The sequence below is a fragment of the Equus przewalskii genome, chromosome 2 (assembly GCF_037783145.1).
Source record: "Equus przewalskii isolate Varuska chromosome 2, EquPr2, whole genome shotgun sequence".
In the NCBI taxonomy this organism is placed as follows: Eukaryota; Metazoa; Chordata; class Mammalia; order Perissodactyla; family Equidae; genus Equus; species Equus przewalskii.
In genome coordinates, this window is record NC_091832.1 from 27,221,192 (window position 1) to 27,234,042 (window position 12,851).

At 44.7% G+C, this 12,851-nt stretch overlaps 1 protein-coding gene across 2 annotated transcripts in view; it reads right to left on the reverse strand.

Annotated features, from left to right (window-relative positions):
- Positions 1–2,869, reverse strand: part of YTHDF2 (YTH N6-methyladenosine RNA binding protein F2) — a 31,363-nt gene extending 28,494 nt beyond the window's left edge. Inside the window, exons 1-3 of one of the 2 annotated variants that reach the window (XM_070610484.1) lie at positions 2,323–2,687; positions 1,822–1,846; positions 1,167–1,246 (exon numbers count right to left, since the gene is read on the reverse strand). In XM_070610484.1, coding sequence (XP_070466585.1) covers positions 1,167–1,246; positions 1,822–1,846; positions 2,323–2,349 — 132 coding nt within the window. In that variant the 5' untranslated portion in view covers positions 2,350–2,687. Of the gene's footprint in view, positions 1–1,166; positions 1,247–1,821; positions 1,847–2,322 lie in introns of both variants that reach the window. The other variant, XM_070610483.1, reaches the window with a different exon arrangement.
- Positions 2,870–12,851: the final 9,982 nt, after the last annotated feature.

Here is a 12,851-nt window from a genome sequence, read left to right on the forward strand (position 1 = left end):
TTCTGTTTCCAAATGCTCCCACTCTCCCTGTTATAACGATTATGTAAGCAAACTACTTCAATAGCAGGAACCTATTAATAGTTCATTCCTTTACTTCCTTTCCTACTTTTCCTGATTAACTGGTTGTCTTCTGTGAAAACTTTTCTCCTATCACTTGCTTAAGCGGTTTCTGTACTTTCAGTGCAAAAAATTTTACATAGAGAATGTGAAAACTTTATGTAAGAATTAGGTCCAAAAATGGGCATGCACTATCATGTGAACTTATTCAAGACTATTATACATGTCAGACAGCATCTGTTCAGAATTTACACAAATGTTCCATAAGCTTCTTCACCTTTTAGAATATTTTGGATAAATTATTGTCAATTTTCCTTTTGGTTTATTAGTCTGGAGAGTTCTATTTATTAGCTAAAACTTTGTGACCACGTCTTTGGGATCCAAGATGTTAATATGAAAGAACTGCCAAATCAAACAAGTTTCCACATGCACAGGTCACATCAACATATGAACTTACATGCAACTAATTTACACGTTGGACGACTGATTGCACTGCAAAAATCTCAATCTTAGTTTGTGCTAAAGTATTCTGTGCTTAGTATTTCATCTTCCTTTAACTCCATTTCGTAAGTCCTATAGTTCTCTTAAGTGAGAAGCCAGAGGTTTACAAAGTTGGTCTCTATAGATACAGCTCAACTCTACAACGAGTACCTAACTCCAAAATAGTTCTGATAATCTAAGAACCCGCTAACTAGTTCTGCAGCACCGAATAAAGTTCAGGTGATTTTATATCAGTTTTCCCAACACACATGAATCCAATTTTCCTAAAAGAAAAAGGGTTAGGGGATGAAAATTCAGAACACCTAACACCAGGAAGTATTTGTAAGTTTTGCACTCTTCTATTCTTGGTAAGGAGGAAGAATTACTCAAACGAGTGTTACTGTTACTACGCTGTAAAATGTTATCAATATTAGTCTCAGGATACAATGTCTGCTGACAACAGACGTGGGGATCTTAAAAGTCTATTAACATTTGTAACAACTGTTTTTACAACACATTGACTGGAATTAAGAAAGTCACCCCCGGAAATGAGATTTACTGACAGGGCGGAGAAGGTATAACGGTATACTAGACCCTTTGATCAGGCATGTAAATGGTTAACTACTCACTGGCCTTGCCTGCGGACTCAAGTAAGGTTCAAAATCATCATCGTTTAATCCATCCTTTTGATGTACAGATCCATTTTGTACTAAAGGAAAAAAACTCAAATTAGGAGTGTCTCCATCGCACAACCTCCCCCCCCAAATTAATCAAACATATTCTAACCAGAGATAAAAACCTTACTAAACAGAGCAAATCAGTTTGAATTTCAGAACGATAAAGACGAGAGCGAATGCTGAGCAACATCCGTCACTGAAAATGTCTCCCTCCACCCAGAGCAAGTTGATCTAAAAAGGTCATTTTATTGGCTCCTCTCGATTTCAATTCCCTCCCGCTTCCCCTCCCCCATCACATGTGAGTACTTCCAGAGTGCGATCCACGAGGATGAAAAACAAAGGCCTTCTAAGACCTACAGGAAACTAAGGACCTGGGACATTTCAAAACCGCATCCACCCCCACCCTTAATGAATTACTCCTTGTTCACTAAAAAGCTGTTGGCCAGCTGCAAGAACACACCAAAAGGGTCAAATACTTAAGTGGCAGGCACCTGCGAACTAAGCGGCTTCCGAAAGGTCCTCTCCCCGAGGCGCTTCCCGGAGACCCCGCCCCCACCACTCGGGGGCCCCCCTCCCGGCCCGGGGCCACCGGCGGAGCTGGGCTCACCTTTGTTTCCTTGACCTTTTGGTCTCTGCGGGCGAAGGAAACGTCGCCGAGCAGCAAGTCGTCCGAGGAAGAAATCGAAAAGGGAAGACAAATTAAAGCCGGGCCCGAGAGGGGATAAAGGAGCAGGCCTGAGGAGAGGCGTCAGGGATGGGGGCAAGGGGGAGGCTGGAAGCGGGAGGCGGGGGAACGCGCCAGGCCGGCGGGCCCGCGGAGGACGCGCCAGAAGCGCCGCGAGGAAACCGGCGCTTCAAGGAAGGGGAAGGAAACAAGGAAGAAAACGCGGCCCGCTGAGAGGAGGGAGCGCGGCGCGGCCGGGGGCCCGGAGACGCGGGCAGAGGCGGCTGAGCGCGAGGCGCTGGGTGCGGCCAGCCTGCGAGGCCCGAAACCCGGCCCGCCAGAGGCGCCGCCTGGGCTCGGCCCGACCGGGGGCGGCGGGCCCGGGCCTAGTCAGGCTCCCTCTCGCCTCACACAATGGCCGAGGCATGCGGGCCGGGCCTGTACCTGCTCCAAGAGGCTGCTGGCCGACATGGCTCTCGGATCCTCACGGGTGGCGACGGCGGCGGACTCTCCTCAGGGCTGCGGCGGCGGCGGCGGATGAGCCCCGGCGGCGGGAGCAGGCGGCGCGGCGGCGGCTTTTGTCCCTGACACTCGGGGGCCTCGGCGGACGCAGCGGAGACACAGCGCGCGGCTCGGGCTCCGGCTCCGATTCGGCGACGCTCTAGCCCGACAGCTCAACGCCCGTCTCTATGCCTTTACGCGCGCGCCCGCCCCTCGCAGCCGAAATAAGGGCGCCGAGCGGCGGAGGCGGGCGGCGCGCGCGGCGCGACGCTGACTCTCACATTCACTCACCCACGCGGAAGGGGCCCGGCGCGAAGCACCCCGGGAATGAAGAGGCGGGGCCGCAGCGCCCTCTGCTGGCCTGGAGGAGCGGAAGCGGCGTGCGCTGCCTCCCCGCCCCCACAGCCTCGGGATTGGGGCCTAGGAGGGTGGGGGCGTTCGGGGTCGCACCGCGAGGTTTTGACTAACACCAGGAGAGGGTAGCTTTAGCCTGAGGAAACACACAAAAGCCGGTTTTTCAGTGAGGAAGCAATTCCCGAAGTCTGAGAGACCTTAAAATAAACCTTCCCAGCTACAGATGGCACCCCACCCCCATCTGGGGGGGAACCCAAAGAGGGGTCACAGAGCCCCTAGGGAAACGTAATGGGGACCCTGCCCCGAGAATGACATGGTTGGGGAGCCCAGGGGCCTGATTATCTTCTTCTGTTAGCAGACTGCAAAAAGAGTGCCCAGAGAACAAAAAAATCCACAAAAAATCTTGTCCCTTGAAAAGGAGATTCACCCTTTGGCATTGCACGGAGGAGAATCTACAATTCTTTCTTAGCCAAGTCACTGGCCTCCGTGATAATCTGTTAAACTGTGGGCTTTATTTCCAAAAAAAACACACTTCATACATCTACACAAAATTTTACATGTACTTTCAGTCCTGAGAACCTACAAATCTATGGACATCAAGAGGGAATGTCCTTATTTGGGAAGGAGGAAATTTAACGCTATTTGAATACCTGCTGTGAGTTAGGCTTCCTTGTTAGGTGCTTTCAAACAGAGGCTTTCCGCATCTTCAAAGTAGCTAACAGTTTCTCCATTTAAAACTGGGGAAACAGGTTAAGTAATGTGCCCAAGGTCACAAAGCTTTTAAATAGCCGGTGTATCTGACACGAAGAGGAACACAACAGTGTCCCTCCACCCCTGAGAGACATCCTGTTTTCAGGACCCAGAATCCGGAGATCCAAAGGATGGGCAAAAGCATTTTTAATCAGAGGCAAACCCAAGTGAGGCAGGGATATTTGATATGAGGACAGCGCATCTCCTGGTAGCTTTTGTTATTGCAAATAGTAGTAAGCAGATAAATAATGCACTATTCAGGGTCAACCTGATACCATCCACTCCCTGGATACAGGAGGCTTTGGTGGACTCACTAGTAAAATAAATAACATAGCATCTTGGATTTTGCAACATAATTTTGCTCAAAGTGCTCAAAGCATTTTCTCTGCCCATGACCACATTTATGGTTGGAATGAATAAGGTCAGGCATCAAATGTGATGGACTTCTGGCAGACAGTAAAATGTCAAATTTCAGAACATAGATGCCACCAAGGGAATTTAAAAAGAAAAACCTAGTAATCCTTTTTTTTGTTAAGATACTCAGCCAGTTAACCCCACGGCCAAGATTTATGTATAAACTGGAAGCAGTTGCGTACACTTACCCTTGAAAGCAGCATGGTATGGGAAAAAAGAGGATTAGACCAGGAGTCATATCCTCGGAGGGGGAGGAATAAATAGTGGCCTCCCCACCAGATTTACAATACTAGGTAAATTATTAAACCGTCCAGAGATTCCCTCATTTGATAAAGGGGTAATAAAATCTACCTAACAGATTTGTTATGAAGGTAAATTTTTTAAAAACATAAAACAACACAGACATTAAAGTAAGTCTGGTACACTGAAGTTCCTTTCGTATAATCTCATTAAGGGATGATGGTGAACATTCCCTCCTTCCAATGATATCTTCATAGTGCCTGAAATTTCTATTCCTTTGGGATTACTCTCTGTCCTCCAGGAGTTCCCAGTTAAAATGCAAATATGCTTGGGAAAGGATAATTTCTAAACCTGGATTAGTTTACCAGACTGGCTTTAACAGGCTCCTGAACAGAACACACGTAACTCATATATTTAATCACTGGGAGAGAAGAGGAAGAGGAAGTCTGGAGAGTAGGGTATCAGTTTATGGGGACAGACCCTTAATGGTTTGAGAAAAGAATACGATGCTGGAAATGGTTTTGGGTTTGAGTTTCAGCTCTGCCGCTGGGTAGATAAAGCATTCAATCCATCTTTTAACATGTGTTTACTGAGGGCCACGCAATGTGCTGGACAGGTCTTAAGAGTTCACATCCCCTTGAAGCTTATAAACTAGTCAGAAAAACTGACAGTAAGCAAATAGTTATTCAAATAGTTATTCAATTACACTTGTGCAAAGTGCAAGGAGAAGGCATAGGTGGACCTGCCCTATTGGGGGGTGTGGGGGCAAGGAAGTTTTCCCTAAGGTCATGAGCTTCAGCTAAAACCTGAAGGATGACCAGAAATTGACCAGACAATGAGGAAAAGGAAATGCGAGAGCAATGTGTGCAAAGGCCCCAAGCAGGGAAGGAACTTGGCACTCGTGAGGAACTGAAAGAAGGCCAGCATGACTGATGCATAATGAGAGACAGGGTGGCAGCAGGTAAGACTGGAGAATTGGGCAGAAAGGAGAAAAATACGAACGTTAGTCGTTAGCTGCAAATGATGATCAGCTAGTAAAGGGTTGATAGGAGCATAGCATTCCCAGGTTTGTGTTTTAAGAATTTCACTCTCGTTGCAGTGCAGAAAATACATTTAGGGAGAAAAGAGTAGATTAGGAGTTAGAAGAGCATTGCAGTAAGTCCAGGCAAAAGATAATGGTGTAATATAGTGGTACTGAAGACAGTGAGAAATGGACAAACCAGACATTTTAGGGGGTAAAATAAGAGGTCTTGGTGATTGGATTTGGGGGAGGACACTAAAGGAGAAAGAGGTATCAAGGATGATACCTGATTTGATTTGAGCTAATTGGGTGGATGAGGTGCCATTTTCTTTTTTTTTCTTTCTTTCTTTCTTTTTTTTGGTGAGGAAGATTTGCCCTGAGCTAACATCTGTACCAGACTTCCTCTATTTTGTATGTGGGATGCCTCCACAGCGTGGCTGATGAATGGAATAGGACTGTGCCCAGGATCCAAACCCATGAACCCAGGCCACCAAAGCAGAGAGCCTGGAACTTTAACCACTCTGCCATGGGGCTGGCCCCAAGGTGCCATTTTCTAATGTGGGGAACACCAGAGGAGATTCGTAGGAGTGGAGAAAGATTTACCTTTGGACATGCGGAGTTTCAGGAGAACATAAAACATCAGATAGAAACGTTCTGTAGACAAAGAGTTTGGGGCTTAGAGAGAAAAAATAAGGCTGGGAATACAAATCTTGGAGTCTTTGGTACAGGGATACTAGTTGAAGCCAAAGGAGTCCATGAGATTTCCTGAGAAGAGAGAGAGAAGAGCAAAAGACCCCACACCAAGCCAGAGATAGAAGGGGAGACACGGAGAGTAAATCATTTCCTCACTCAGAATCTATTTCCAAGACTGTAAAATAAGGAAGTTGGACCAAAATAACTCCTAAGTCCCTTATAGTTCCACCATTTTAGACCTCTGGAAGATGGAAACCAAAGAGATCCTGGGCATACGAAGGGCGAGGAAGGGATAGGAGAGAGAAAAGAAGTAGGAAAAGATGGCAGATTTTACATATTCTTCAGAATTTTGCCATGGGCTGGGCTGGGTCCTAGAGCTCTGGTTCTCCAACTTTTCCAGCCTTCAGGAACAGTAGACCTCATTGCCCAAGTCACCTGCTTAGTAAGGCAGGAAGAGAAGAGACCTCGTTAGAAATGTTTATATACTTCACACAGCTGCCAGTGTAAAAACCTATTTTTAAAGATTTCTCCTGGCTCTCTACGGTCCACACAGTGTACAAAGCTTGCCGCTCTCTGGCCCTGTATATTTCTCACTGTGTACTCGTGCTCCTCAACTTTTTCCCAAATACTCTTTTTTTTTTTTCGAGAACCCATTATTTTGCATATGTAGTTCTTTCTGCCTGAGATGCCCTTGCCGTCTGTGCCACTCAACTCTTATCTGTTCTTCAAGACCCTGACCAACAAAGCCTTCCTCCAAGCAGAAAGAAGGTGCTCTATTCTTTGTTTACCCATAATATTGGTCATATCTCATTATTGTAACATTTTAGTGTATTAAAACTATCTGCTTACATCAATATTTGTTTTTCTTTTGGAAGTCTTGAGTTGATAATCTAATGAGAGTAATGAATCTTCGCAGAAAAATGCACATACATCCAAATTTCCGCCAATGATCTCATTAAGTAGCCCCTTCCCCAAGTCCATCCAGCCCATGGACCCCAGGTTAAGAGGACCATCCCCTAGCTGACATATTGCCTCTCCAATCAATCTATGACTGCTTGCTGAACAAAGAACATTTTTATTAATCTTTATAATCCAAAGCTAAGTAAATGTTGAATTAATTTATCGCACTCATTTTCAAAATTCTCCCTAGTAATGTCAATCCCCATTTTATTAATGAAAACCTGGTGGGGGCCAGCCTGGTGGTGTAGCAGCTAAGTTCACACGTTCTGCTTCAGGGGCCTGGGGTTTGCTGCTTCAGATCTGGGGGGGCGGACCTATGCACCACTTGTCAAGCCATGCTGTGGAAGGCATCCCACATATAAAGTAGAGGAAAATGGGTACCGATGTTAGCTCAGGGCCAGTCTTCCTCAGCAAAAAGAGGAGGATTGGTGGCAGACGTTAGCTCAGGGCTAATCTTCCTCAAAAAAGAAAACTTGGTAGGGCCAACATTTGTGTTAAAAAGTTAAAAGCGCAGACTTAACTAGCTTAATTGAATGTTAAAGGAAAGGCACTGTGGAAATCCCTAGAGAAGTTGATTGGCTTTGTCATGTGCAGGTGTGTTTTATGAATTGCTGAATGGAGGTATCAAGAGAGCAATGTGAGAATGAGGCTAAAGGAAGAAAAGGCCTACAGCCGGGCCAGATGGCCTTAAGACACTAGGAATTCACAGCTGCATGTAACCAAGGGAAGCTGTTAGAGACATCATGGGCAGGAAAGAACAAGAACCAAGAAAGAGCCAGCAGTAAAGGAGCCTTGAAGATTCAATTCAGAATCTAGAGGTGAGAGCAGAAATTTTCATCGGTCCTCCAGGAAGTGAGAAAGGTGATGACAATGTAATGTGGTTTTTTTTTTGAGGAAGATTAGCCCTGAACTAACTACCACCAATCCTCCTCTTTTTGCTGAGGAAGACTGGCCCTGAGCTAACATCCATGCCCATCTTCCTCTACTTTATACATGGGATGCCTACCACAGTATGGCATTTGCCAAGCGGTGACAGCTCCGCACCCAGGATCTGAACCAGTGAACCCCGGGCTGCAGAGAAGCGGAATGTGTGAACTTAACTGCTGTGCCACCAGGCTGGGCCCTATAATGAGTTTTTTATAAAGCTAAACTTATTCAATGTAAAGGACTGTTCTTTATTCTGAAATTATTTCTCTTTTTGATATAAAAATGCCTTTTCTTTTCAAATGATGCCAATATGGGTTGACCACTAAAAAAAATCCTTATGGGCAAGCTCGTGGTGTAGTGGTTAAGTTCGTGTGCCCCACTTCAGCAGCCTGGGGTTTGCTAGTTCAGTGCAGACTTAACACACTTGTCAAGCTGTGCTGTGGTGGCGTCCCACACACAAAATAGAGGAAGATTGGCAACAGATGTTAGCTGAGGGCCAATCTTCCTCACCAAAAAATAAATAAATAAAATCCTTCTTTGTTAAAACATAATGTTGGGAACTCCATGTTGGTTCCTAAGACTTTTTTTCCTCTCTTTATTAATACATGGAATCTAAAAGTCCGAGTAGCACTGTGGTAGGGAACACCTTACAGTCTCAATCTAAGACAGAAGGCTAGAGAGAAAAAAGAAGGGCAAACCAAATTTCTGGAGATAACACCAAGGGGAAATGAAGCCAGGAAACCCCTAGAAGGACTGGTTCAATTATATGTCTGTGCCAAGAAAAAAGTAGTTAAACCAATGAATGTGTGTCTGAACTATTGGTGACAATGTTTTACAGATAAATCCTTCCCCTTTGATCCTTGGGTGGTAACTGCAGAGAACTTAAACAAGGCAAGAATATGAGAGCTGTGTTCAGTTTGCTCAGAAAGGCTAACCAGAATGTCTCAGTCAGTGGAAGTGTCAGCTTAGCATTTCTGAGGCATAGTAGATGCATTTTTGTCCCTGGAGCAGGGAATATTTGCTTTTTGCTCAGTTGGCACAGGCTTTGCAGTACTACCAATGTTCTATGGAGTAGGTTCCTTGTGTAACAGCTGGCATGTGGGGCTGGGCTCTGCACAGTAGGAGCTTAGCAAAGAAATGAAGGAGTTCTAACCAGGGACTGTGACATCAGCATCATCTCAAACAGGGTCATTAACAAAGTGATAAATCAGAGCTTCTTGTGACAGACAGATGATCTGGGTTCTAAAATCCTTCATCAGGTAAGTGGATTTTCCCTCCCTCCACTACTCCCTCTCCAGAACTCTTGAGAGATGGTCGACAAGACTTGCTGCCCAGCACAGATAGCAGAATCTGATCAGTTAACACTGCCCCAGATCTCTGAAATCCCAGCTAAGTTGCGTCCTGATCTAGGCCCAGTCCTATAACTGAAAACTTTAATATACTAAAAGTTGAGGGCCGGCCCAGTGGCGCAGCAGTTAAGTTCACACGCTCAGCTTCTGTGGCCCAGGGTTCGCCATTTCAGATCCTGGGTGTAGACCTACACACCGCTTATCAAGCCATGCTGGGCAGGCATCCCACATATAAAGTAGAGGAAGATGGGCACGGATGTTAGCTCAGGGCCAGGCTTCCTCAAAAAAAAAAAAAAAGTTAGGGGGCCGGCCCCATGGCCGAGCGGTTAAGTTCGTGCCCTCTGCTTCAGCGGCCCAGGGTTTCACAGGGTCAGATCCTGGGCGCGGACATGGCACCACTCCTCATCAGGCCACGCTGAGGCGGCATCCCACATGCCACAACTAGAAGGACCCACAACTAAAAATACACAACTGTGTACCGGGGGGCTTTGGGGAGAAAAAGGAAAAATAAAATCTTTAAAAAAAAAAAGTTGAATGTAAACAAAACAACTTAAGTAATGACTAAACATGTTACCAATAAAATACCATCATTATGAAATGATTTGTTGAAGGGTTCCTTTTAGGTATTAAGCTTCTCTAGTACATTTAAAGACACTGTTTAATAAATTTGATTGGTATACAATGCTTCAAATGTATCTATTGTTTAAAGTAGAATATAAATGTTAGTTTCTTCATTGTATTGTTTTGTTTTTTTAAAGATAGGCACCTGCGCTAACATCTGTTGCCAATCTTCTTCTTTTTCTTTTTTCTTCTTCGCCCCAAAGCCCCCCGGTACATAGTTGTATACTCTAGTTGTGAGTGCCTCTGGTTGTGCTACGTGGGACGCCGCCTCAGCGTGGCCTGATGAGGAGTGGTGCCATGTCTGCGCCCAGGATCTGACCCTGTGAAACCCTGGGCCGCTGAAGCAGAAAGTGCGAACTTAACTGCTCCGCCACGGGACCGGCCCCTCGTTTCCTCACTGTAAAATGAAGTAAATAATGCTATCCACCACAAAGGATGGTTGTGAGAACCAAATGGATTAACATGTATAAAGTGCTCAGAACAATGCTTGGTACACAGTTACCCTTCAATAAGTATTGGCTGTTAGTAGCATTATTATTCATGCACCAGATATCTACTGAGCTTCCACTACATGCCAAGCACCGTTCCAGAGACTGTAGAAACAGCAGTGACTAAGACACAAGAAAGGTCCCTGCTCTCATAGAGCTTCCATTTTAGTTGGGGAAGAAAAAATAAATGTACGTCAGATGATAAGTAAAAAGGAAAAAAATAAAGCCGGGTAAAAGGAAAAAAGGAAGCACAGTGCAGGGGGAAGTTGCCATTTTTATAGGGTGGGTGGTCAGGGAAGTCCTCTCTGATAAGGTAACGTGAACAGAGACTTGAAGGAAGTGAGGAAATAAGCTTTGCAGTTATCTGGGGGAAGAGTGTCCTAAGAGATTATTGAATCAAAAAAATAAATTACCCGAATAAGTAGGTCTAGGTTTGTAACAGGGAGTGACAGGGTCCGTGAAGAAGCCGTGCCCCACCTAAGACGGGCCTCAGTTCCAGTCAAGTGTGGCTATGAGGAAATGTGGACCCAATGTTGTCAGATCTTCTGGGTTTCTGGTTTTTGTTTTTTGAAGAAAAACTGTATCTTGAACTTTTCACATGGACTGTCCAACTCTTTGAAACTCTGTGCAGGCATAAATGCATATACCTGTATATGCTCATCAAAAGACATGTACGAGAATCTTTGGAGGCATTATTCACAATAGCCCCAAACTGGAAACTACCCAAGCACCCATCATTAGAATGGGTCAGCTGCGGCATAGTCACTGTTTCTACACAGCAACGAGAAGGAACCAACTACAACTTCAGACAATATTATGGGTGAATCTCAAACACAATGTTGACTGAAAAACAGCCAGCTACAGAAGAGTTCAAAAATAGGTAAAACTAAGCTATGGAATTAAAGAACTAGGTAGTGGTTACCCTGGCTGGGTGAGATGCTGGTAAATTTTTTTTTCTTGATTTGGAAGCTGATTCCAGGGGTGGGTTCAGTTCATTAAATTTACCAAAATGTACAGTGATTTGTGAACTTTCCTGTATGCATTTATACTTCAATAAAAAGTTAAAACAAAACAAAAAAAATGTGGGCCAGAGTAGGTATTCAGGCTGGCTCAGGGCTGTGGGCTTCCAGTTTGCTCTCTAATTCATAGATTTCTTTAGAGAAAATAGAAGAGACATTTTAAAAAACCAAATTTATACTTTGAAATACAGGTAAATCCCCCTGTGTATGCTTCCCTTAGAGAAGCTCCTACAAAGCCCCATGAGGAACTCGTCCTTCCTTCTGGGTTATTACCCAGCCTCACATTTACCCTTATATGTGATCCAATACTATTGCTCCTTCTTGTTCTCAAATCAGAAAAATAAATCCATATATACTACATTATAAGCCATAACTTTCAGTAAACCTACAGAATTGGAAACCACAGATGCAGGAGGAGAACTCAGAAGCAATTTCCAAGTAGGGTGTGGCCTCCTTCACGTCGAGAGGACATCAGGACTCTTTAGACTGAGAGGCTCACAAGATGTAGCAGAAATCTCAGGCAGTTGTGAAGACGTAGCAGGAATCATACTGGGCTGAAATAATTTATCCAAGAAACAGGCATGTCTTAGCCTGGGCCACAGACCATAGGTCGAGAATGAATTGGGTGTAAAAGAGAGGTTTTTGATTCTAGATGTTCTGGGGAAGTTGCCTATAAGTCACTGCACAAGCACATCCCAAAGGTGCTTTCAATTCAGGTGATTGATAGAGTCAGGAAGGGTGTTTTAGGTGGTGAAGCCTGCGATCTATGGTTGTATGCTGAGGTTTGGGTCTTGGCGGTGCCTTGAGTAGAAATGATTGTCTTGAGTTGAATGTGTTACTGACACAGCACTAAGGTACTTACTAACATGGCAGAATTTGGTAACCAAATAACGTTTGGTTCCCAAAAGCAAGGGCTAGAGATGTAGGATTATGGATAAGGAAGTTTGAGCAATGTAGAACCTTCTAGAGGAAGTCAAACTGCATAGCTCAGAACTAAGAAAGGTGTTCCAGGATTGGGAAGGAGACCTGGAGCAAAGAGAGTCCAAATCTGGCAGAACTGGTCCCTTGGAATCCCTTGTCTAGTACAACAACTTTGGTTGTTATTGGAGGACATTACAAGAATTTGTCTCTGAGAGGACTGTTTCCTCTGGAGTATTGCCCGAAGTGAATCACAACCTCACGCCTATTTTGAGAATTCAAACTTTTCTTTGTCCTTTCCACCTCCTTGATAGTACTAAACCCTGGACCAGTTACAACTCAATGAACTAGTAATTCCATATTTCATGCTCGATTTTACAATCTTTCTAATCAAATTTTACCAATACCAGTACTTCCCACTATACAGACTTACCTTTAGAGCCTTTCACGAAATGGGATAAAATGCCACCATTAAAGGGTGTCAGGCCACCGGAACTGAATATTAATTTCCATGGTATTTGGATTAACATTGGTCCTCCTTCCCTAATATGGGCAGAGGGGTGAAAAAAACTTCACATGAAGTGGTTTTGAAGCTTGAATATTCAAGTCTGTTGTCCATTTCCAGAATGACTGGGAGTTTTTTTGTTTTGTTTTGGTTGTTTGAGGCGGGAGGGGCAGGAAGGAAAAGAGAACAAGGCAGGGGCCAAGCAGGGACATG